A 27,785-nucleotide genomic window follows, 5' to 3' on the forward strand; every position below is an offset into this window, starting at 1 on the left:
ATATCTTGGCTATTGTGAATAATGTTGGAATGTATGCAAAAGTATACATAAGTCTTCAAGATGATAATTTCAATTTCTTTGGACATATGCCCAGAAGTGGGATTGCTGGATGATCTGATCTATTTTTACTTTCTTGAGGAATCTCCAAACTATCTTCCACAGAGGTTGTACCAGTTGACATGCCCACCAAGAGTGTACAAGAGTTCCTTTTCCTCCATATTCTTGTGCTCCATCTTTTGTCCTTTTGATGATAGCCATTAGTCATTCTAGAAAGTGTGAGGTGATATTTCACTATAGTTTTGGTTTGCACTTCCTTGATGGTTAGTGATGCTGAACATCTTTGCACATTTCTGTTGGCCATGTGTATGTCTTCTTTGGAAAAATATCTATTCACATCCTTTACTCATTTTTACTTGGGTTATTTGGGTTTTTAGCTATTGATTTGTAGGAGTTCCTTGAATCACTTGGATATTAAACCCCTATTGGATATGTAGCTTGCAAATATTTTCTCACATTCCATCAGTTTTCTTTTCATTTTGTTGATGGTTTCCTTTGCTGTGCAGAAGATTTATAATTTGATATAGTCCCATTTGTTCAATTTTGCTTTTGTTGCCTTTGCTTTCATGTCAAAGACACACACAAAAAAAATCAATTAAAGACTAACAGCTTACCCACTATGTTTTCTTCTAGAAGTTTTATTGTTTCAGTCTTATGTTCAAGTCTTTATTTTGAGTTTATTTTGGTGTATGGTGTAAGATAGAGTTCCAACTTCTTTTGTACGTGGCTGTGTAGTTTTTCCAACACCATTTATTGAAGAGATTATCCTTTCCTTGTTTTGTACATTTTTCAATCCTTTGCTGTAAACTAATTGAGCATATATGTATAAGTATACTTCTCGGCTCTCTGTTCTATTCCATTGATCCATGTGTCTGTTTTAATATCAATACCATACTATTCTGATTATTGTAGGTTTGTAATAAAATTTGACATCAGCAAGCATGACACCTCCAGCTTTGTTCTTCTTTCTCAAGATTATTTTGTTTTTCAAAGTCTTTTGTAGTTCCATTCAATTTTCAATACCAGTGTTTTAATAGAGATTTCACTGAATCTGTAGATTACTTTGAGTAGTATGGACATTTTAACAATATTCTTTCAAACCATTTGAAATTCTTTCAAAACCATGAACAAGGTCCATCTTTCCATTTATTTGTGTCTTTTACAACACTTTCAACTGGACTTGATGTTTTCTGTCTTAGAAAGCTACTAATTATTGATTCAATTTCTTCAATAGATATACAAGGTATTCAGATTATCTATTTCTTCTTGTGAGTTTTGGTAAACCATGGCTTTCAATGAATTGATTCATTTCATGTAGGTTATCAAACTGTGAGTATAGAGTTGTTCATAATATTCCTTTACTCTTTTAATGTCCATAGAATCCGGGAATCCCTGGGTGGCGCAGCGGTTTGGCGCCTGCCTTTGGCCCAGGGCGCAATCCTGGAGACCCGGGATCAAATCCCACATCGGGCTCCCGGTGGATGGAGCCTGCTTCTCCCTCTGCCTATGTCTCTGCCTCTCTCTCTCTGTGACTATCATAAAAAAAAAAAAAAAAAAAAAAAAAAAGTCCAATTGCCCCTCTTTCACTTATGACATAATAATTTGAGCCTTCCTTCTTTTATTCTTGGTTAGCTTGGCTCAAGGTTTATCCATTTTATTGATCGTACTGAGAACCAGCCTTTGGTTTTGTTAATTTTTCGCTTTTGATTTTCTTTCTTTCTTTTTTCTTTTTTTTCGCTTTTGATTTTCTATACAAAAACCATTTCAGCTCTAATTTTTTTCTTTCCTTCTGATCACTGTGGATTTAATTTGCTCTTCCTTTTCTAGTTTCTTAGGATAGAAGCAAAGATTATTGATTTTAGAAATTTCTTATCTAATATATGCAATTAATGCTATAAATTCCCTTCTAAGCAATGCTTTTGGTGATATCACAAATTTCGATAAATTGAATTTTATTTTCATTTAGTTTGAAATACTTGTTAATTTCTCTTTGAGACTTTTTCTTTGACCCACATATTACTTTGAAGTGTGCTGGTTAATATCCAAATATTTGTTTTTTTTTTTTTTAATTTTTTTTATTTACTTATGATAGTCACAGAGAGAGAGAGAGAGGCAGAGACACAGGCATGGGAGAAGCAGGCTCCATGCACCGGGAGCCCGATGTGGGATTCAATCCCGGGTCTCCAGGATCGCGCCCTGGGCCAAAGGCAGGCGCCAAACCGCTGCACCACCCAGGGATCCCAATATTTGGGTATTTTAAAGCTATCTTTCTGTTATTTATTTCTACAGTTAAATTCCATGTGGCCAATAGCAGGTTTTGTAAGATTTCTATTATTTAAAATTTGTTAAGATTTTAACAATTTTGTGTTTATTAGCCAGAACGTGGTCTGTTTTGATGAATGCTCTTATGAGCTTGAGAAGAATTCCACTATAATTGGATGAACTATTCTGCAAATGTCAATTTGTTCCAGTTGACTGATAGTACCATTCAGTTCAACTATATCCTCCTGAATCTGTCAATTTCTGCCCCCAGGATCTGTCAATTACTGATAGATGGGTTTACCAGATATTTTAGCAGGAAGAGATGATGCCTTATATAAAATACCATTTTAGTATCTTTTAAATACTCGTGTATTTTTTCTTATTTGATCTATTACAGAAGTGGACAATTTAAAATAATTTTCTTTTTCTTTAAGCAATTTCCTAATATTAATCATCCCCATATTCTTAATATTAATTTCTACTTTCTGTGTCCTTCTAGATTATGTTTGATAGACTATTATTTATGGTTTTTACATCAATATTTACATTTAATGGTTCAGATTATTGTTTGTGGTTTCTCTGTGTTTGGAATCATTATTACGTTTATTTTTAAAAATGAAGTTTGTTTCCTTTTTTTCTCTACAACCTGGAATAGTTTAAATAATACAGAAATTATCTGTTTCATGAAGGCTTAAATGAATTCACTGATAAAATCATATGGATCGGGATGCCTGGGTGGCTCAGTTGTTGAGCGTCTGCCTTTGGCTGGAGGCATGATTCCAGAGTCCCGGGATCGAGTCCCACGCTGGGCTCCCTGCATGGAGCCTGCTTCTCCCTCTGCCTGTCTCTCTCTCTCTCTCTCTCTCTCTGTATCTTTCATGAATAAATAAATAAAATTTAAAAAATCATATGGATCTTGTTCAAATTTAAGAAGTCTTTAGTAACTTTTTAATTTCTTTCATAGTTATTAGTCAATTTTCAGATCTTCTTGAATTAATTTTTATCATAAATTTTCCAATATATCCTCAAATTTATTAGTATAGTTACACAAAGTTTTCTAAATACTTAATTTCCTCTGATAATGAATTTCAAGTGATTGTGATTTATTTACTCCTTCCTTTCTTCTTTCTCTTCTTTCCTTCCTTCCACCCTTCTTTCAATCCTTTCTTCTTTTTAATTAGGCAAGGTAAAATGATTTTTTTTTAAGATTTTATTTATTCATGAGAGACACACGAGAGAGAGAGAGAGAGAGAGAGAGAGAGAGGCAGTGGGAGAAGCAGGCTCCATGCAGGGAGCCTGATGTGGGTCTTGATCCTGGAACTCCGGGATCATGCCCTGGGCCAAAGGCAGGCGCTAAACTGCTGCACCACCTGGGCATCCCTTTCTAAAATGATTTTTTTTAATGCAACATATACAGAGAAAAACAAATATCGTATGATTTCACTCATATATGAAATCTAAGAAACAAAACAGATGAACATAGAGGAAGGGAAGGAAAAATTAAATAATATGAAAACAGGGAGGCAAACCATAAAAGTCTCTTAACTATAGGAAACAGAGGGTTGCTAGAGAGGAGGTGGATGGAAGGATGGCATAACTGGGTGATGGGCATTAAGGAAGGCACTTGAAGTAATGAGCACTGAGTATTGTAGACAACTGATGAATCACTAAATTCTATCTCTGAAATAGTACAGCGTATGTTAACTAAATTGAATTTAAATAAAAAATTTAATTAAGAAATGCAACATATCCTTGCGTGAAGTCTCTCAAAGACTTCAGTAGGGTAAAATCCTAATTATCTATCAATACAAAATGTTGGCATTTAATTACTTTTCTATCTCACTGTGCCCCTTATTCTACTCTGAATATGTCTGGTTTTATTTTATTCTTTCATCTTTCTACATGAAGTTGCTTCTCCTAAAAATGCCTCTTACTCCATCATCTTCAGCTTCCCTCCATCTGGACACTTCCTGCTGGTCCCAGACCCATCTCCTATTGTGCCTTTTCTGGGAAGTCCTCCCTGAAGGTCTCAAAGCTGAGATAAGCATTGTCATCCTCTGTGGATTTCTCCACGTCTTCTAGACCTACATATGTTGATTTCCCTTGGAGGCTAATCCTCTCATCTTTTCTCTATCTATATTCAATTTCCAGAAGAAAGCCAGCCCCATGGCATTATATGCTATCTTTATATGAATGAGTTCTAAATTTTTATGTCCAGCTATGACTTTGTGCTGTCAATTTAATATCTCTATGCAAATGACTACTAAATATCGGAAGCTTAATATGTCCAAAATGGAAGTCTTGACTCCACTGCCTCTCCTCAAGTCTGTTATTCTCTCAATGTTCTCCATTTCACAGAATAGCTCCACTATTCATCCAGTTTGCTCAGTTCAAAAATCTTGGAATTATCCTTGCCCCCCACTCTCTCTCTTATAACCTCATCCCCAATTTAGCAGTAAAACTTGCCAACTTCACCTTCAAAAATATTTCTTACCACTGTCATCATCCTATCACAGTCATCCAAAAAGCATCATCTCTTACCTAGACTACTGCAATAAAGTCCAAATTAACAACGCCTCTTCTTCCACCCTCACTGACCTACAGCATATGTTTTCCACACAGCAACCAGGGTACCCATTAATATATAAACCGGATTGTCACCACCACTTGTAATTTTCTAATGGCCTCCCATTTCAATTCAGAATAAAATCCAAAGTATTAACTGTGGCCTACAAATCCAGAAAATATCATACTCCTGACTATCTCATTTCTTACCACTTCTACCTCCAATGATAGATACATCACTGCCAAACCGAACCTTCTGTTTTTCCTTGAACATACCAATATCTACTATTGTACTGGTACCTCTGAATGGAATGTTTATCTATCAGAAATCCAAATTATGCTATTCCTCATTTCATTCAGGTCATTTATTTTTCTTCTTAGTTCTTGTCATTACCTGAGATTAAATGAGATATTTTTGTTTGTTTATCATCTATCATCCCCAGCACAATATAAACTCTGTAAAGTCAGGAGACTTGTTTATTCAGTTCATACCCATAAATTGCCTGGTATGTAGTAGATGCTTCATACAAATTTGTAGAATTGTCGAGGGATTGAATGTATTTATTGTAATATTCTAGTACTTTTCACAAAGGTCTCTATAAAAGTTACAGTGCCTGTCCTCCCTATAGGCTATAAATTCTAAATCCAAGGAATAAGTATGTTTTCTCTCTCTACCCAAGAACCTATGAGATTGTTGCATAGTAGGTACACAAACAGTATTTGTGAGGGAGCAGGTTAATAAATAACCTCATCCTATTTTGTAAGAGTAAGGAAATTCTTATGAACAAGGAAAGCTAATAATGCCAGCTTCATTATGTCACATAATGAAGAAACAAGAGGCAGTTCTGCAGGAAAATACCTTGAAGACCTGATTATTTTTGCCCCTTTTTCAGCATAAAGGTTTCCATCTGCAAAGGAAAGTTTTCTGGAAACAGTAGCTTAGGAAAATACACAACATGTAGCTGTTATAATTGCCATGTTTATACTGAGTTCTGGGGTAGTTGGTCTGAAACAGTCCTGGTAAAAATAAACTTTCAATGTGTTTTAAGCAATCAGTGTTTCCAATAAGCACTTGTCAACATGACCTTTAGTGGTCTCCAGAACTTCTCCTTTACTAAGTATTTAACTGGCTGCTCAACTCCTATGGCTTCCTGTCTGCCTTTAATTTTCCCTCAGCAATTTTAATGCTGGAGGAACAACAAATTACACAAGCCATCCTTAGGGAGGATTTCTGACCATAATTTGAAAAGCCCTTGAAATAAGAAAATTGCGGTGGGTTAAGGGAAGAGTAGCAATACATACTATATATATTCCCCATATGAGACAAGTATAAATGAACCTCACATTTTAACTCCCTAACTCCCTCTTCTCTGGTGAACATTAAACCATAGCCCTGCCCACATGTGCTTTCCTGGAGAAGTTTTGGCTTCCATAGCAAATCAAGCAGAAATATTTTTGACAAAATTATTGCCTGTGCTCCACAAAACTGCTAAGATTTTATAGGAATTATAATTCCTATTACTGTCTAAGGTAATGCTAAAGTTCTTAAAGCTCTTATCATGCTCATTCATGGATCTTCTTTAGTAGACAAATCTTTTCTTCACTATAAGAGTTTCAATATTAATGGAATGAGACACTATTAGAAATTTTCAACTAATGGTACCAATATAACATAATGTTTAATAAAATTTTTTTAGGTAATTTAAACAAATAATCCATGGTGACATCATGAATGTGTAACTCATCTAGCAGCTGACCTAATCACATATGTACATAAAGAATATTTGTGAACACCTCATTTTTTTTAGCTTTATTGAGGTATATTGAAAATAAAATTATATTTAAAATGTGCATTTTGGTGATTTATATACATATATATATATATATATATATACACACACACACTATGAAAGGATTCTCATCACCTAGGTATTAAAATTCATTACCTTGCACATTTACATTTTTTATGAGAACACTTAAGTTATATTCTATAGAAAATTTCAATTATACAATACAGTATTATCAACTATAGCTACCATGTTTTACATTAGGTCCTCAAATATTACTCATCTTATAGCTGAAAGTTTGTACCCCTTTACCAATTTCTATTTTCCCCACCCTCCAGACCCTGGCAACCACTCTCCTCTCTGTTTCTGTGAGCTTGACTTTTTTTTTTAAGATTCCACATATAAATGATATCATGCAGCATTTGTCCTCTATCTGGTTTATTTCACATAATACCCTCAAAGTCCATCTATATTGCGACAAATGGCAGAATTTCCTTGTTTTCTTGGTTTAACAATATTCCACTATGTATATATACATTTCCTTTATCCATTCATCTGTTGATAAACACTTACATTGTTTGTATATCTTGGCTATTGTGCATAATGCGGCAATAAACATGGAAGTATAGATATCTCTTCAAGATAATGATTTTTATTTCTTTAGATATACACCCAGAAGTGGATTGCTGGATCATACAGTTCTACTTTAATTGCTTGAGTAATCTCCATACTATCTTCCATAGAGACTGTACCAATTTACATGCCCATTGACAGCACACAAGAGTTCTCTTTTCTCTATGTCTTTGCAAGAATTTGATCCTTCTTGTCTTTTTGATAATAGCTGTTCTAACAGGTATGAGGTAGTATTTCATTGTGGTTTTGATTTGCACGTCCTTGATGATTAGTATTGTAAATATTTTTTCATGTACCTGTTGGCCATTTGTATGTCTTTAGAAAAAAAAATGTCCATTCAGTTCCTCTGCTCTGGTTTAGTTGGATTATTTGGGTTTTTGCTATTGAGTTATATGAGTAATTTATATATTTTGGATATTAACCCCTTATGAGATTTGGAAATATTTTCTCTCATTCCGTCAGTTGCTCTTGTGTTTGGGTTGGGTTTCTGTTACTGTGCAGAAGCTTTTTAGATTAATGTAGTCCCATTTACATTTACTGTTGCTTTGGTACTAAATTTAAAAATCAATGCCGGGATCCCTGGGTGGCGCAGCGGTTTGGCGCCTGCCTTTGGCCCGGGGCGCGATCCTGGAGACCCGGGATCGAATCCCACATCGGGCTCCCGGTGCATGGAGCCTGCTTCTCACTCTGCCTGGGTCTCTGCCTCTCTCTCTCTCTCTCTCTCTCTCTCTGTGACTATCATAAATAAATTTTAAAAAAATTAAAAAAAAAAATCAATGCCAAGACCAGTGTCAAGGAATTTACTCACCATGTGCTCTTTTTTTTTTTTTTTTAAGATTTTATTTATTTATTCATGAAGGACACAGGGAGAGAGAAAGAGGCTGAGACATAGGCAAAGGGAGAAGCAGGCTCCCTGTGGGAAAGCTGATGCAGGACTTGATCCTAGGACCCCGAGATCATGACCTGAGCCAAAGACAGAAGCTCAACCACTGAGCCACCCAGGTGCCCAAACACACCATGTTTTTTCTTCCAGAAGTTTTATAATTTCAGATCTTACATTCAAATCTTTAGTTGATTTTGAGTTGATTTTTGTTTATGGTATAAAAATGGGGGTCCAGTTTCATTCTTTTACATGCGACTATCCATTTATTGAAGAGATTATTCTTTACACACTGTGTACTCTTGTGCATACACCTTTGTTGTAAATTATGTGACCATATATGCATGGGCTTATTTCTGGCTCTCTGTTCTGTTCTATTGATCTGTGCATACGTATTTTTGTTAATACCATATTTTTTAGATTACTATAGCTTTATAATATAATTTGAAATCAGGAAGTGTGATACTTCTAGCTTTCTTCTTCTTTCTGAAGATTGCTTTGGCTACTGAGGTTCTTTCTCATTTCTTTTCTTATAAAAGAAAAAGGAGATCTTACTAACAGTTTTTATCTCATAAAATATGATTAGCAGTTATGAATCAAATTTGATTTCTCGTTTTAAATCTCCTTTTAAAGGAAGTGCCAATAAATAGGGAAAGATGATAAAAATGATAGGAAAAAGCAGACACTAGTGGACATAAATCATGATTTCAACTCTACAACTTTATATCTAATTAATATCAACCTCTAGATTACAAAAGGATGAAACAGACCTTATTCAAAACTAAAACAATCAAATAATAAAAAATCAAAACATACAGGTTAGTAATCTACCATTTTAGTGGATAAGATGTTACCCTATTACTCTTTCTGCTTAATATTTATCTAAAGCTAACATGGCATTATAAAGGAGTTACTTAAGGCTCTTTTAATTAAGTCATTTACAAGGGAGACTGGCAAGATGGCATAAGAGTAGGAGTCCTCAACTCATCTGGTCCCACAAACTTACCTAGATAACTTTCAAAACATCCTGAACACCTACAAATTTGACCTGAGATGTAAAGAGAGAAGAGCTGGAATGCTACAGAGAAAAGAGTTTTTGCTACTAACAAGATAGGAAGGCGAAAAAAAATAAAATAGAAATAAAGTGGTGAGGAGAACCCTGACTAGCAGGGCTAAAGTGGAGCAGTGAAAGGCTCTGGGGTACAAAAGCCCAGCCCTGGACAAGCAGGAACTTTAAAAATCCATGCCTGAGTTTTTCCCTGACAGAAAAGTGCTTAGCAGGGAAATTGGGCAGAATCAAAGGAGGGGCTGTGAAGCATCAACATTCCCCAAGTCACTATAAGATGGCGCCGGAGGGGGAAGCTCATCACAAACCTTGGTGTGATCTCAGTAAAGGGCTGGAGCACCGCAGCCCTTGGGGCATTGTGGAGAAGGCCACCGGGTTACACGGGCCAGTTCCAAAGGGCCCTTTACCCTAGAGCCTGGCAACGGACTGAGATGTCTGTACCCTGTTCACTTCGAGACAGGCAGTCCCCGGGAGCACGAATCCAGTGGCACAGGGCCCTGGCTCCAAAGGCTCTGAAGCAGATAAAGTCGGCTATCCTCTGTTCCCTCTGGGACAGGTAGAAGCAGGGAGGGCAGAGCAAAGTGAGAACTTTCCTGCTGCTGGGTGCCCTGCAAGCTGTGCAAATCAGTGCACCTGTGCCTGCCCTCAGGAGCATCTAGGCCAGTGTGGATTGGGAGACTGCAGTTAGTTATTCTCGGGGAGCTAGCTGACTCTAGAGCTGGAAATGTGGCCGCCGCCATGTTTTTTTCTTTGTTCCACCTTGTGCCTGGGAGAGGCAGGGCCGCCAGGGAACAAAGGCCTCACAGAATAAACAGCTCACACTGAGCCCAGCACCCAGTCGGGGCACCTCCCCCAGGCACAGACGTCTGAGAATCAGCACAGCAGACCCCTCCCCCAGAAGACCAGCTGGAAGAAAGGAGAAGAGCAAGTTTAGTGTACAAGCAGTATTGGAAAGCTCCAGGACTGAGGGATAATAGAACTAGAGGGCTATTTATTTATTTATTTATTTATTACAACTCCTTTTGATATCAGGCTGCAAATTTCCAATGTTTTTTCTCTTTTCCCACCTTAACTTCAATATTTTACCAACTCTTAGTTTCTAAGTTTTTTTCCTTTTTGACTTTCATATTTCTACAGTTACATGTCTTAGATATATTTTTCACTTCTGGATTCCCTTCAACGCATTCAATTTAATTTTGGTAGATATGTGAGATATGGGTTTTTGTTTTTTGTTTTCTCAGTAATGTTTTGTTTTACAGTTGTGGAAGTTAGTACCTTCTAACACACAACCAAAATACACCCAGAACCAAGTGGAATACCATGTTGATTCATTCTGTGAGATAATATTCTCTCTTCCTTCCCATTCTGCCCCCTTCTTTTATCTTGTTTATGTTACTGTGGTCAATGTGGGACTTATATAAGTATTGTTGACTTATATAAATTTAGGATTGGGCATCTTCTAACATACAGAACAAAATATGCTCAGAACCAAGAGAGGTTCACTACCACTTCCTCACCACCAGCATCCCCTCCCTTTTTTTTTTCTTTTCTTTCATTTTTTCTGCTTTGTTTTTGGTTTTTTGTTTTTACATCTTTATTTAAATTTTTTTTTTTTCACTTTAGTGGTCCTTTTATTTTGTTCTGTTCTTTTTATTTTCTGGTCTCTGACCTCTTCCAAATCATCTAGGGTGTATTCTACTTAGGTCATAGTTGATATTTTTTATTCAGCCTGTTCATACAGCCAGTCTGCACTGGACAAAATGACTAGAAGGAAGAATTCACCACAAAAGAAAGAACCAGAAGCAATACTCTCTGACACAGAGTTACAGAATGTGGATTTAAATATGATATCAGAAATTCAATTCAGAAGTACAATTATAAAGTTACTGGTGGCTCTGGAAAAAAGCATAAAGGACTCTAGAGACTTTGTTACTGCAGAATTGAAATCTAATCAGGCCGAAATGAAAAATAATTTAACTGAGATGCAATCCAAACTGGATGCTCTAACTGCTAGGGTTAATGAGGTGGAAGAGAGAGTGAGTGACATAGAAGGCAAGTTGATGGAAAGGAAGGAAGCTGGGTAAAAAAGAGAAAAACAAGAGCCCAGGAGGAAAGGCTTAGGGAAATAAATGATAGCTTGAGAAAGAACAATATACATTTAATTGGGATTCCAGAAGAGGCTGAGAGAGAGAGAGAGGACCACAGAGTATATTTGAACAAATCATAGCTGAGGACTTCCCTAATCTGGGGAAGGAAACAGACATTCAGATCCAAGACATAAAGAGAATCCCTCCCCCAAAAAATCAATAAAAATACTCAACACCTCGACATTTAATAGTGAAACTTGCAAATTGCAAACATAAAGAGAAAATTTTTAAAGCAGTGAGAGACAAGAGATTCTTAACTTATATGGGGAGGAATATCAGATTAACAGCAGACCTCTCCACAGAGACCTGGCAGGCCAGAAAGGGTTGGCATGATATATAGAAGGGTACTAAGTGAGAAGAACATGCAGCTAAGAATATTTTATCCAGCAAGGCTGTCATCCAGAATAGAAAGAGAGATAAAGATCTTCCAGGATAGGCAGAAACCAAAAGAATATGTGACCACAAAATTGGCTCTGTGAGAAATATTAAGGGGGACTCTGTAAAAGAATGAGGGGGCCCAAAGAAACAAGCCACAAAAACAGAGACTGTATAGGAATACAATGACACTAAATTCATATCTTTCAATAGTTACTCTGAACATAAAAGGACTCAATAATCCCATCAAAGGACACAGGGTATCAGACTGGAAAAAAAAAGCAAGACCCATCTATATGCTGTCTACAAGAGATTCATTTTGATCTAGGACACTTCCAGCCTACAAATGAAGGGGTGGAGAACAATTTATCATTCAAATGGTCCTCAAAAGAAAGCTGGGGTAGCAATCCTCATATCAGATGAATTAAGGCTTATATCAAAGACTGTAGTAAGAGATGAAGAGGGACACTATATCACACTTAAAGGGTCTAGCCAACAAGAAGACCTAACATCATGAATATTTATGCCCTTAATGTGGGAGCTGCCAAATATATCAATCCATTAACAACCAAAGTAAAGAGATATTTAGATAATAATACACTAATAGTAGGAGACTTCACATGGCACTTTCAGCAAATGACAGATCTTCTAAGCAGAACATCACCAAAGAAACAAGGACCTTGAAGGATACACTGGACCAAACAGATTACACAGATATATACAGAACTTTCTATCCTAATGCAACTGAATACACATTCTTCTCAAGTGCACATGGAACTTTCTTAGAATAGACCACATACTGGGTCACAAATCAGGTCTCAACCGATACCAAAAGATTGGGATTGTCCCCTGCATATTTTCAGACCACAGTGCTTTGAAACTACAACTCAATCACAAGAAGAAATTTGGAAGAAATTCATACATATGGAGGTTAAAGAGCATCCTACTAAAAGATGAATGGGTCAACCAGGAAATTAGAGAAGAATTAAAAAGATTCATGGAAACAAATGAAAATGAAAATACAACCATTCAAAATCTTTGGGATACAGCAAAAGTGGTCCTAAAAGGAAAATACAAGTCACCAAAAAAATCAGAAAAACCTCAAATACACAAGCTAACCTTGCACCTAAAGGAACTGGAGAAAGAACAGCAAATAAAGCCTAAACCAAAAAGAAGAGATATAATAAAGATTAGAGCAGACCTCAATGAAATAGAGACCAGAACTGTAGAACAGATCAAAACCAGGGGCCGGTTCTAAGAAGAATTAAGAAGATAGATAAATCCTAGCCAGCCTTATTAAAAAGAAAGGGAAAGACTCAAATTAATAAAAGGAGTAGAGATCACAACCAATACCAAGGAAACACAAATGATTTTAAAAACATACTATGAGGGACGCCTGGGTGACTCAGCGGTTCAGCATCTGCCTTTGGAATACCAGGATCGAGTCCCACATCAGGCTCCTTGCGTGGATCCTGCTTCTACCTCTGCCTGTGTCTCTGCCTCTCTCTATCTCTTTCTGTCTCTCATGAATAAGTAAATTTTAAAAATCTTTAAAAAAGAAAGTACTATGAGGAAAACTATATGCCAACAAATTAGGTAATCTAGAAGAAATGGATGCATTTCTTCTGGAATTCCACAAATTACCAAAACTGGAACAAGAAGAAATAGAAAACCTGAACAAGCCAATAACCAGTGAGGAAATTGAAGCAGTCATCAAAAACCTCCCAACACAAAAGTCCAGGGCCAGATGGCTTCTCAGGGGAATTCTACCAAATCTTTAAAGAAGAAATGATACCTATTCTATTAAAGCTGTTTCAAAGGACAAAAAGGGAGGGAATACTTTCAAACTCATTTTATGAGGCCAGAATTACCTTGATTCATTCAGCATAACACCCTCCAGTTCCATCCATGTTGAAGCAAATGGTGGGTATTCATCCTTTCTCATGGCTGAGTAATGTTCCATTGTGTACATAAACCACACCTTCTTTATCAATTCATCTGTCAAAGGACATCGTGGCTCCTTCCACAGTTTGGCTATTGTGGACATTGCTGCTATGAACTTTGGGGTACAAGTGTCCCAGCATTTCACTACATCTGTATCTTTGGGGTAAATACCCAGTAGTGCAATTGCTGGGGGGTAGGGTAGCTCTACTTTTAACTTCTTGAGGACTCTCCACACTGTTTTCCAGAGTGGCTGTACCAATTTGCATATCCACCAACCGTGCAAGAGGGTTCCCCTTTCTCCACATCTTCTCCAACATTTGTTGGGCTGCTGAAGAAGTGGGTGGGGGGATAGGGTAACTAGGTGACAGGCACTAAGAAGGGCACTTGATGGGATGAGCATGGGTGTTATACTATAGATTGGCCAATTAAATTTTTTAAAAAGTAAAATAAATAAATAAATTCACTCATTCATTCATTTACTCTCCAAAAACTCTCTGTCTTTTGCTCTACAATAGTGTCATTTTTCCCATTTGATCAAAATCTAGATCAAAACTAGTGTTGGGGCCTTGTGAAATGATTATAAAATTCCTAACTACAATAGAAAGGGACAGAAATGCCTCACTAAAAAGTAGGTGAAAAAAACTGGACACAGGACACAAAGAAGCAAGAACAGCTAATTTTAAAAATTTGGGGCACCTGGGTGGCTCAGTGGTTGAGCATCTGCCTTTGGCTCAGGGCGTGATCCTGTGGGTCTTGGGATAGAGTTCCACATTGTGCTCCCTGCAAAGAGCCTGCTTTCCCCTCTGCCTATGTCTTTGCCTCTTTTTCTGTGTCTCTCATGAACAAATAAATAAAAATCCCAAGATTAAAAGAATACTTAAGACTTCTTGATTAAGACGAGGCCCAACTGAGGAAATAGCCATTTTCAAGTACAAAATACAAGGAATATTTAGTGGACAGACTTGTAGAAATTTTTAAGTTTAAACATCTAGAAATTAGCATTGATATTTGTTATTTTAAGGAAATCATAAGCCCTTATTCTCAAAACCATGTTATGAATCACACTAGTATGCATCTTGGGAGAAACAAAGCTATTTTAGGTAGAATGCCCCAGACTATGCACACCAGAGGCCAGAGTGCCCTCTCACCTTAAAAGTTGTGGTGCCATAGAGCTTGGTGGTGTGGACTGTCTCTGGAAGCACATTAGTGATGTTGGTGATGAATTCTTCCAAGTACTTACAGGATTTCTCCAAGTGTGTTGTATTGATAATAATCTGGACAAGCTAGAAAATAACAAGCACATGTAAGAGTCATTTGACTATTTACCCGAAAACAAATGGCTCAGTATCAATCTGCTGGTAGAGGAAAAAACAAAAGGCAAAATGGGAGGGGCCTTTTGTATTCTACAAAGGGTTTGTCAGAGCATGGGCTTAGGTTGTAATTCCTCTAAGAAGCCTTCCCTGACTCCCAAAGCATCTTGTATTCCCCCTAGGAGAAGAGCACTTGTCTCTCTATTTTAAACAGATGTCTTCTTCTGTTTAAGAGACTAAGAACGAAGACTGCTAGTGTTTAGCACAGAGCCTGGCAACAAATAATTGCCAAATGAATGAAATAAATACCCCCCCCCCCCCCCGAAAGAACAAGAATAAGTGAATGGCAAGAAGTTTCAAAATTAGGCATAATAAACAGCAAATAGACTACAGGATATTAACAAACTATATTAGCTTACAGAAGAAATAATGTGGGCATTACAGTCAGAAAAACCAGCAAATCAACTATTTACAAATTATTAATCCAGATAAAGTTTCTTAACTTCTCTGTTTCTTTATCTGTAAACTGTTAGTAATAATTTCTTAGTAATAATTTCTACTCACACAGTTATTTTGAGGATTAAATATCCTTTCGTTAATATTATTTTCCTTTTCTAACAAGAGAGATTCTTAAAAACCATAGTACTGGTATGATAAAAAGTCATCTATATAAATAACTTTGAGGGGAGGATGAGAAAGAATGACTCTTATTGTCAGGATAGAATTAAAGTTTACAAAGTAGTTCACAATTCATTTTCTTACATTGTCTTCCCAGGAACCTGGAAAACTAAGTTAAGTTGGGCATAATTATTGCTTCTATTTTACTAAACAGAAACAAGAATGAAATGATTTTCTCTAGACCACAGAACCTAAATGGAATTTGGACTCAATCCAAGTCTTCTACCTTCAAATTATGGACTCACTGAAATGACTTCTGACAGTGCCTTTTAGCATAAGCATAAAATGGCAGCCCTGGAGTGCTGCACACTTATGTACATAAGACTGAAATATCAGATTCTGGGTCTGCCATCAACTAGACCTCTCCACGAAAAAAAGTTAATTTAAATTTTTTTTAAAAAGGGGGCACCTACTACTTATTTCAACTATGAAAACTATTCATATTTCCCAGAGTCTAAAAGAAATATGAAGAGAAAATGGAATAAAACCTTTTTTTGTGTGTTTGTTTGTTTCTCTTTCCTACATCTTTAACTTTTTATTTCCACAGAAATGTGTGTGGTGGGGGGGGTTGTGGCAGACAGGGGGAGTTTGGGTATGTAAGGCTATGGGTGAACTTAGGTGTTCCTCTAGTCCAGTGAGAGAAGGAATGGGGGGTAAGTGGATAGATGAGACAAAGAGAAGTTGAAACTGAAGATGAAGGTTGGGGGGTAATACACATTTTACTATTAAAAAATGTTTAAAAGTTGGAATTACACTTCAGTAGCAGTCATTGTATTATACTGCTGAATATTAAACAAAAATGTTAATAGGATTGTAATCAGAAAGTACATTCTTATCTCCCCAACAGCAAACCAGCACAGGGCTAACGTACAGTGTTCATTCTGAAAAAATACATATTAAATCATAACAATGCTTTAGTAATAGATTGGACTAAGGAGAAAGGTACTTTCTACTCCCCAAGGATCAGCTGGAAACTGTGGGGGAAAATGTCTGCTTTTGGAACGTGAGGGCAAAGGGCAGAGACCCAGAGATGCAGTTCCAAAAACAATGAAAAGTTAGGGCAACAAAGGGAACAGATCTCTGTACTATTCCCCACAACTCATCAGACAATCTCATATTTCTCACTAAGCCCCTTCCCTTCATTTAAAGACTCTGAGTTTTGGACACAGACACTATCTCTTTCTATAAAACTACCCAAAACATCACACTTTTAACTGTAGAGTGCTCTAGGAAAAAACACCTACCAAAATAAGCAATTCATCACCCTCTTTCTTTCAACATGTTTCTCCCTCAGAGAAAGACTAAAGTCATTTTAAAAATTTAAATTGTCTAAATTAAATCACTCTTCTTCCTGAGCAGGAAGGTGGCTACTGGCAAGGTTGTCTTGATATATAAATCAGAAAAGTAAGAGAGTTAATTTGGAGAACTGAAGAATTTCTATTTTAAAGTCAGCGTTACCTATAGGGAACACATTCTATCTATCAAAAGAAATCCTAATAATAAGGAGGAATCATGTCATGTTATTGAAATAAAAAACAGTGGCAGTCAAAGAGAAAATTGTCCTGTTTTGCAGGATATTGACAGTTTAAAAAAAAAAAAAGGAGGCGGCTTCACTAGGTACAGTAGTAATTTCCCTTGACTTTTTAAAGATCTGTCAACACAAAAGATCACCATGAATTACATCAATTGGCTGTCAGTCACTTTTGAAATGTTTCATTGCTGAGCATAGAATAGATTATTAAAACCCTCTAGGATTACATTAGATACCATGTCATTTTCAAAGGGAATAATGTCTGTTAATGAGGTCTAAGTGATCTCTACTCCTGAATGACAGAAAACCAAAATCCTTACAAGGGCATTTACAAATGTGAAGCCAGATACTGTGGGGGTAATTCTGAACTTAAGGATGCAATGAAGCAATTTCATATATCAGCTTCCATCAGAGTTTTGAGCTCCTTTGATATTTTTAATCCCCACTTCCCACTCTCTTACAAAAATATATCACCACAGCAATCCGAACTGTCCTTAACATTGTTCCAAAGACATGGTATTAGCATCAGATTAGGTATAAAGTAGAGTTCTGTGAGGAGTCCAAAAAAAGAGAGAGAGAGAGAGAGAACACTAAAGCAAACAACCACCTCTCACAATTAAATGACAGGAATTACTAAGGTTAAAAACCATTAAGAAGCAGAAAATTTTTCTGTCTCTCATTCCCAGTAGCAGAGAGAATCTAATGCGGAAAGCAGAGTAGACTGTGGAAGTCACCTGTTACCTTATCTTGTTTTCCAAAGCAGAGAATTCAGGATGCTAAAGTTCCAAAAGTACTAACCTAAAGCAAGAAAATGAGAAGTCACACTCCCTCTCCACACTGCCAATGCTTTTCCACTGTTGGATTCACAAGATAAAGAACTAAATAGCAGTGTTTGTTCTCATTCACAAAAATAAGCTCTCCCTAAGATTTCAAGGAATTTTTCTCCATTTCACCCCAGCAAAGATACAAAAAGCTAGGTCAACTCCTCATTTTTTACCATTTCCAAAGTAAACACCTAAAAATACTGAAGTACTTGGAATTACTGGTCCAAATTCAAAGGTCTAGTACAAGGCTTATATTTGACAAGACTTCATTATAAAATGTTTTAACATAATATTAGCAACATTACTACTGTTAACAACAGGGGATGGTAAACACTGTTATGTGGGAGACAACACAGGATAGAGACATGTTGCCATCAATCTACATTATATTCAAAAGAAAGCATTGGTTATTTATTCAGGTCTCTTGGGGACTATTATAATAAAATAGATACATAAATATTCAATATGGTATCACTAATAACTCTTTTTTTAAAGATTTTATTTGTTTGTTTGACACAGAGAGAGAGAGAGAGCACAAGCAGGGGGAGCAGCAGAGGGAAGGGGAGAAGCAGGCTCCCCACTGAGCAGGGAGCCTGATGCGGGGCTCGATCCCAGGACGCTGAGACCACAACCCAAGCTGAAGGCAGAAATGCTTCATGGACTAAGCCACCCAGGTGCCCCTAATAGGAAGTCTTAATTTCTTTCACTTTACCCTAAGAACCTGCCTATCTACTTTTCTTTTTTCTTTCTCTCTCTTTCATCCATTAGGAACTCCTATGTGCCAAGGAATGAGAATACAGTTGTACACAATTATACACAAGACAAAGTCCCTGGCCTTGTGGAGATTAAACACATATGCTTACGAACATATAGCATAATGTTAAGTAATAATAAGCACTGGGAATAGAAGTGAAATAAGGAGTTACACAGTGATGGTAGGTCTCAGATAGGGTGGTCAAGGAAGGCCTCCTTAAGGAAATGATATATGAGTGGAAACTTAAAGTGATGGTGTATTATTTCTATCATCTATAATAAATATATTTTTAAATCCAGTTTATATCTTAAGTCTTTTTATCAATTCATTCTTCATAATGATGTAAGATGTTTTTGATTCATCTTAAAATTTTGTTTCAAGCTTAACTAATCTATGATATTCTGAGATGAATAAACTGGTGGTTTGTTTCCTTTATCTCTATGATACTGTTTTGCAAATTAATGCAGTGAAAAAGCAAAGGCTTAGAACAAAAGAAATTTCAAACCTTTACTCCAAATCTTATTTTTAAAGAAAATTTTGTATTTCAAAACTTATCTCAAATCTTATTTCCAAACTACTTACTGGTTGTATATGGCCTTACGCGGTTACTATCTTTCATCATCTTAAAATTGAGATAACAACATCAATGTCATACTAAAGAAATAATTGATATTATAAATTACTAAATATAAATACTAATATAAATAATAAAGTATTGAGTATAATACATACCAAATTCCTGAAAACTGTTATTGATATGGATTTATTATATCTCCAGCCAAATATGGCTTAAGAAAATATACAACCATTCTGACCAGTCTCACTTTAATTCCTATGCACTAGCCAAAGTGGGCACTTAATGCTACAAAATAACCACATCGAGTACCAACCAAATCTCTTTTCCATACCTCCAGATATACTTTCTCTCTGCTTCAACACCAACATTTGTTCTGGAACTCCACTTTCAGCTGAAGATCTTTCACTGAGAAAACAGTGTTTGGAGTCTGCCACCATAACATATGCCCAGCCACCACCATCTGCATCCACATAATCTGAGTCTCATCTGTTACCCAAAGATGAACTTTACACCACCTAAAGCCAATTCCTTTGCTTGTGCATTAGATTCTAAAGTCTCTCTCCTCCTCAAGGACATTACTCCAAAGATTTCCCTTTTTCTCTTCTATCACTTCTATCACTTTTTGCTTTCTATTGCATCACTCTCATCAGAAATAACATGCTGTTACTTCTACTAAAAAAATAAAAAATTTGTTCTTAATGTACTTCCCCTGTCAACTCCCTCATTTTCTCGCTTACCTTTGTAACAAAATTACCTCTGAAATAGTTGTCTTCTACTTGCTGTCTCCAATTAAATTGTTTAAGTAAATGATTTTAAAATGGTTTTATATTATTTTATTTTAAAATGGTTTTATATTACAAAATAGTTGCAAAGAGAGCCCAAATACACCATATCTAGTTCCTCCTATTGTTAACATCTTACATTACCATGGTATATTTGTCACAACTCAGGAACCAGCATTGGTGTATTACTATTAATTGAGCAACACACTTTATTCAGATTTCACAAGTTTCTCGCTAATGTTCTTCACCGTTTTCAGGATCTCTTCTAAGATCCCACATTACATTTAGTTGTCATGTCTCCTTAGCCTCCTCTGGTCTGTGACAGTTTCTCAGACTTTCCTTGTTTCTGATGACCTTAACAATTTTAAGGAGCACTGGTATTTTGTAGAATGTCCTTCAGTTTGGGTTTGTTTAATTTATTTCTCACGGTTACAGTGAAATTTGGAAGATCAGAGATGCCTTATCATCATATCAAAGGTACGTGCAACCAAATATCACTTACCAATGATTATGTTAACCTTGATCACCTGACCAAGGTAGCATGTGGCAGGTTTCTTCACTATAAATTTTTTCCCTCGCTTCCATACTCTACTTGTTAGATGCAAGTCATAAGTACAACCTACATCCAAGGAGTGGGAGCTAAGCTCCACCTCCTTGAGAGGGTACTACCTACATAAAGTATTTTAAATTCTTCCGTACAGGATCCACTCTCTTTTAAACCTATTCCATCAGGAGTCTCCTATCATCGTTCTATTAAAAATGATCTTATTGAGGTCACCAATGTACTCCAACTTGGTAAGTCCCATAGTAATTCTTAAAAAAAAAAAAAAAAAGATTTTATTTATTCATGAAAGACACAGAGAGGCAGAGACAGGCAGAGAGAGAAGCAGGCTCCTTGCAGGGAGCCCAACATGGGACTCGATCCCAGGACCCCAGGATCATGCCCAGAGCTAAAGGCAGATGCTCAACCGCTGAGCCACTCAGGTGGCTCAGTAATTCTCACAGTAATTCTTAATCTTTATCTTACCTGATCTATCATCAGTATTTGTCAAGCTGACCACGCCCTCCTTCTTGATATACTTTCTTCACTTGGCTTCTGAGACACTATACTCTTGTTATTATTCCTATTTTGTTTTGTTTTGTTTTTTTCCTAGTTCTCTAGTGGCTCCTTCCCAGTCTCCTTTGTGAATTCCTCTTTTCTCCTGACTCCTTAATAATGGAATGCCCAAGGGCTCAGTCCTTCAACTTCTCTTCTCCAGCTTTACAAATTCCCTTAGTGATATTTCTAAATAGGTAGTTATAAGTATTATTTGTATTCCCCCAATTTTTATCTCCAGGCCAAACCTCTTTTTCAAACTCCACTCACATATACAACTGCTTACTCAAAATCACAAAATGTATATGAAAAAACACTACATATTAAATATGTCCAAACCAAATTCCCAATCTCCTCCACCCTAAACCGAGCTCTATCTAAAGTTTTTGCCATCACAGTGCATGGTATATACAACCTTCTAGCGGCTCAAATCAAAACATCCTGGAGTTATCTTCAACTTCTTTCTTTCTCTCTCCCTTCACATACAGTCATTAAGAAAACATGCTGACTCTGCACTCCAAATCTAATCACCTGTTACCATCTCCACAGCTACCATCCATGCTGCCATCAAATCTCCCTAAATTAGTGTCACAGCTTCCCAACTGGTCTCCCTGTTTACACCCTACAGTTTATTCTCAAAACCACAATCAATGTTATTCCTTTGAAATATGTCACATAGTATCATTCATCAAATTCCTGCAATAGCTTCCCACTTCACTCAAAATAAAAGTTTAAAACTTGACAGTGGCCTACCACACACCCCTGGCACCTGTGATCTAATCTCCTGAGTCACTTCCCCTTTCTCACTCCACTCTAGCTTTATCCTAGCTTCCTTACTATTCCCTGAACTGACCAGTAACTTAATGTCTCCAGATCTTTGCTCTAATTTCTGCCAAGAATGCTGTTTACCCTTCAATATGTCACCATCATTTCAATATGGTAACAATGATATGTCAATAAAAAGATGCTGCTCTTTTTATTAAAAACAAACTTGGACCTCTACCCAGACTCCTGATTCCCTTAGCCCAGATTCTTTTTTCTCTTCAATGCATTTACCTCCTTCTATCATACTAAATGATTTACTATTTACTTTGCTTAGTATTTACTGTTTTCTGCCACTAGAATGTAAGCAAGGACCTCTTTTGTTGTTGTTCTTGTTGCTGTTCACTTATTTATCCATAGGGCTTAGATCAGTGCCTCTTACACAGCAGGTACTCAATCAATACTATAAAGTTAATAAGCAAGTTATTTATCATAACACGTCATCTTGCTGTAATCTTCTAACTTCTCTTAGTTAAAAAACCATCTTTGCACTAAACCTGACAATCATTGTTTACCTGTCCAGACCTCTTTAACAACACGAGGTAATATGCATTGAGTATTTACTACTTATTAGACACTGTTCTAAGTACTTCGTACGTTCATTTATTCCCCACAACAACCATAGGAAATACATGCTCTTATTGTCCCCATTTTACACATAAAGCCAAGTAATTTCCCCAAGAACACATTTATTAAGGGAAGAGAACCTAGGCAGAATTGGAATCCAGGCACTCTGCTTTAGAACACACACTCTTAACCACAGCTCAGCTGCCCTTCTTCCCAGTCTAAGGAAAACAGCTAACCCTGCTGATTGAGTAGGGATAGGCACATAAGGTCTTAGAGTACAAAACATTCAAGTTACCATAAGCGAGAACTGAAAGGCAATGTTGAGTTGGCTCAATGTGGGGAAGCAAAGATGCAATGAGAAAAAGCAAGAAAGCCAGGTTACAGAGAGAAAAAGCTAAAGGATAGAGCATATGGACAGAAAAAAAGAAGAAATAAGATATCATATAAATTCAAATAAGACAGGCAAACAGACAAACATGAGCTTATATGAACGTTTAAGTCCTGAAAGAATTGTCTGACAACCTGAAGTAGCATTCAGTGAGTTTTGTATGCTTATAATACTTCTATTGTTTGAGTGGCTCTGTGCTCGCTGTCACAAAATCATCTCTAACCAGAACAATTTCCATATTACTATGGACTTCTTGTAAAAATGCCTTTGTTCTGATGAAATAATTAAATCAATATGGAAGGCAGTACATTATAGTAAAAGTGAATTAAGTTTGGGAGAAAACAACCCAGACATAGGTCTCATTTCTGTCATTTTGTTAACTACATAACTGTGGACAATCCCCCTACACTTCAATTATGCCTTCCAAAAATTGGTAATAATAACATATGCCCAGCCAGTTTCCAATGTGACTAATACTAAATGAAATGGTATCTGTGATGGGCTTTGACGAATACAAACTGTTTCATAAACATTATCTAATGTGATGATGACTTCAGATGGGAACTCACTTCAGTTCCCTGTATATGAGGATATAATGTCTTCTCTTCCAAGGTGAGCAACATAGTTATTCAAAGATTTACTGGCTGTTGATAAAAATCACTGAGTCTGTATTTGTCTATCCACGCATACACCACCATAATAGCCAAAATAAATAAATGTATGCAGATGTTCCTTCAGCCATATGCAAAGATATTGATAATGAAAGTGCATTATTGCCTAGAAAGATTCAGTAACTTAGGAATAATACTTAGTATTCACTGAAATAGTGCCAAGAACAATGATCTAGTCATTGATAAGCTTCTACTGCTTCTCCCAATCCTGACCTGATCTGCATATGCCCTAAAGGACAACGGAGTCCGGAAAACTGAAGAACTGAGAAGTTCGGTCTTTCTCTTCAGATGTCACAGTAAATCAACAGCACAGCCACAACCAAACTCAAGACAGTTCTGAGGCCAAAGCTGTTTCTATCGCACCATGTGCCTGCTATACTACTTGTTTAAAATGTTTTATAAGATTGTCAAATCAAATGGCCTAAGAAAACTTATCAAGTTATAATACAGGGAGAGTTCACAAAATAAATAACCAACTTCCTGTCCTACTTGGGATTCATAAAAGCAGAACACTACAATACACCAAAAGCAGGAGGACTTCCTACTTCTCATTCCATTTCATTCCATTTTCCTTTTTCTTTAGTTTTCCTGATGATGAAAAGAAGTTAACCTATTATTCTCGGACACACAAAGATAATACTAATGTTTCTCTACCAAGCAACAGAGAGGAAGCTCTGCAAAATGAGGGAACTGTCCTAAATAATGTCAAATGTAACTTTCAGCCATAAAAAAAAAAGTTTGTTATAAATGGGACTCAAACACTGCCAAAGTTCCACGTTATAATATTTTAAAATCTTAACACAGGGAAAGAAACAGTCTAGAATCTGAAGTAGATGTTCACCTGGCTTCCAGCTGTCTTTACCTATGAGTCAGCATCATTAACCATTTGCCTACTTTCACCATTAACTTTGACAGTGTATATCTGAAAATGTCAATTTTTCCTAGAGCAACTGACTTTCAAACTACACCACCTCTGCAAGTAAAACAGATGGCCAACAGCCTTTCCCTTTCCCTGTGAAAAAAATTCCTCCAAGCTCTCACTTTTTGGCACTATAATTTCCATAAAATGGCAGGTTGACGCTCCCATGCAATCCTGGGTTTCCAAGAGAAAGGAAACTTCACATCTTTCTAAATTTTAGGACTTTACGCCAACGTGCCAAATCTTCAGTTTGCCAAATTACTGTTCTCAACATGTGTGTAATATCCCTTCTCGCTTTGTGAGATTCTGTAAGCTTCCACAGAAATGTGACGATTGCCTTTCTCTCACATTTCCTCAATCCCAAATTCCCAGACTCACATTCTGATAAAGAGTAATTTACCATTCATATACAGGAGGTATCTCAGAAACAAAAGCTGAGTCTAACACTAACCATGGACTGTAAGTCCCAATATCTTTGGCATCAATGATTTATGCAGACAAGATGTGATTTCATATTGTATGTTGTATTTGAACTGTCATTCATTTGGATGGAACGTAATGTTGTCTATATTCTACAATCAACAATTTTGTTTTTATATAACTGATGGCAAATAATACAAATTTATCACAGCATCTTCAGAAAAGAAAACAAGTTAAGCTGGTGAAAATAGAGAGAGAGAAAGAAAGAGAGAGAGAAAGTGACTTCTCAAAAATGTAATAGATTTCTCCAAGGTGACCAAAGAGCAAAACAAATTACTTGTTTTGCACTTTCACCATTAGGAATCCATTAGGAAGAATGTGATGGACCTTATAGAAAGTTATAGTTAACTCACAAACAGGACCCAGAGCTTAGGACATCTGTTCACATATTGCCTTGGCTGCCTCCATTAAGAGCAGCTTTACCTCAGTAAGTCCAATATTCTTCCTTTTAATGACATTCTGCAGGGAGTTGCTCAGAGTCCTGGTTAGCAACAGGTTTGTAGATTTGCGAATCATGTCATCGACTTCAGTTGAGCTGAAAAAGAATTCTCAAGAGTCAGTCATACTAGGTAGCAGGATTACATTGCAAACAAGGTGCCAGTGGTACTTCTAATAATGATTAATAATAATAATAATAATAATAATGGCTGCAAAGAACATTTATTTTGTGCCAGAAATTATTCTAAGTACTTTAATATATTAAAATTGATTTAAATTTAACACTAATGTTACTAATTACTTTTATTATTAATTCTAATTTGCAGATGAGGAAATGAAGACACAGAGAATTTAAGTTACTCGTTCAAGGTCACACAGTACGTACACACCACAAAAAAAGGATTTTAACACAGGCCATCTAGCTCTAAAGACCACATTTAAACACTATGCTGTACTGTCTCTCAGGGTAGATAAAGAGTTTCCCAGAATGATTCCTTATCCTGAAAACATTATTTCTCTTATACTTCCAAGTTCCTTCACAGATTATTGTTTATAACTTTCCAACATGGTCTTTCTATTGGTTTCCTGCACAATTAGCTGATAAAGGCCCATAAGAAAAGATATCTCTGCTCCTATCCTGTCATCATTCGTATAATGTCAAGTATACTTAGCTCTGATTCGAAAATAAGTATTTTAGACCAGCAGTTTAATTCTGCATAAATGTCTTATAATCCTTACTACCCCCAAAATTATCAATAAAGACTTTTTTCTTTTTTTAAAATTTATTCACTCATTTTTATTCCAATGGACATTATTAAGTCCTTATTATATGTTGTTGTTGTTGTTTTCTTAAGTAAACTCTACCTCTAACACGGGGCTTGAACTCACAACTCTGAGATCAAGAGTCACATGCTCTCCCAACCATGCCAGCCAGGTGCCCCAATAATGACATTTTCTACACACTAAAGGAAACTAAATATAAAGAAAATGATTCAATAGACATCTTTGTATGCAAAGTTTAAAAAAAAAAAAGACAATTGTTCCGTACCAATAACCTAAATTCTAAGCCTATACATCCTTGATGAGCCCCTGAAAGCATCATCCAAGATGGCTTTCTAAAAAAAGATATCCTTTTAGGACAAATAGCTCTTCAATGATAAAATTACTTTGTAGAAATACAAAAGTAAAGTTTATAAATAGTAAGAAATAACTGTAAATAGAGATTTGTGAGTTCTTGTAAATTTATTACTTGTGGACAATAGTCACAAAATTTTTTTCTCATCAATTTCTCTTTCTAGAGAAGAAAATCAGAGGTTTCATATAGTCAGATTAAAAATCTTATAATTCTAAATACATAGACAAGCTACATTATCATGCTATGTAGAAAATAGAAAAATACTAAAAACAAGCAAGACTACAGAATGCAAGAACATAATCAAGAAAAAATGATACATCAAAATATTTTCACAGGGTCCATGTAAGGATACATTTAATTGGCCAATACCCTCTAGACCACGGCTAACCTTACCAAAATTATTACTGAACTGAAATACTTCATTCCACAAATATATGAGGTGTTAGGCATTGAGTTGGTGGAATAATGAGATCAAAATGGTGAATGAACAAAATGGTCATGGTTCCTGCCTTCACATATTAAATTCATAATTACATCAGGTCAATTATAATATGAGCTACAAATAAGTATAGGTTGCTATAAACTATACTTAACACAGGTGTCTAAAGTAATCTGGTGTCCTTGATATTAATCACTCTCACGACATCCCTGTGCTGATTATGTATCTCTATTATGGTTTAAGAAGATCTAGCAGAAGTTCCACATTTGGATATGATGTAGAAGATCAAGAAAGACCACATTACTTTCATAACAACCAAAAAGTTAGGTCTAATATTAAAAGTTGTATTTTCCCTCGATGTCAACAAGGTATGATTAACACATATACACAAACGCCTAACTGAACAAAATTGCACACCACACCAGGATACGCCTTTGAAAGGGTAGCAGTCACTTTCATACCTGAGGCCATTTGCCTAATTTGGGTACAGATGGATAAAGGATAAAAGACTGAAATAGTCAGAGGCTGAAAGGCTTTGCTGAGATAAAGAGAAATCAGCCAAACCTTTAACTGCATGGGCTGCTATTACAGTTCGGAATCCAGGAAAGCCTCGAAACAAAAATAAACTAACTGACGCAACATTTCTCCACTACAAGAG

The 27,785-nt window shown here is 36.3% G+C and overlaps 1 protein-coding gene across 3 annotated transcripts in view; it reads right to left on the reverse strand.

The window, feature by feature from the left end:
* EXOC6B (exocyst complex component 6B) overlaps positions 1-27,785 on the reverse strand; it is a 616,640-nt gene that overhangs the window by 259,552 nt on the left and 329,303 nt on the right. For all 3 annotated transcript variants that reach the window (XM_025994563.2, XM_072766927.1, XM_072766926.1), the window contains 2 exons: positions 25,539-25,650; positions 14,865-14,999 (listed from right to left, as the gene is read on the reverse strand). In XM_025994563.2, coding sequence (XP_025850348.1) covers positions 14,865-14,999; positions 25,539-25,650 — 247 coding nt within the window. The remainder of the gene's footprint in view (positions 1-14,864; positions 15,000-25,538; positions 25,651-27,785) is intronic.

The sequence above is a fragment of the Vulpes vulpes genome, chromosome 8, assembly GCF_048418805.1.
Source record: "Vulpes vulpes isolate BD-2025 chromosome 8, VulVul3, whole genome shotgun sequence".
Taxonomy (NCBI): Eukaryota; Metazoa; Chordata; class Mammalia; order Carnivora; family Canidae; genus Vulpes; species Vulpes vulpes.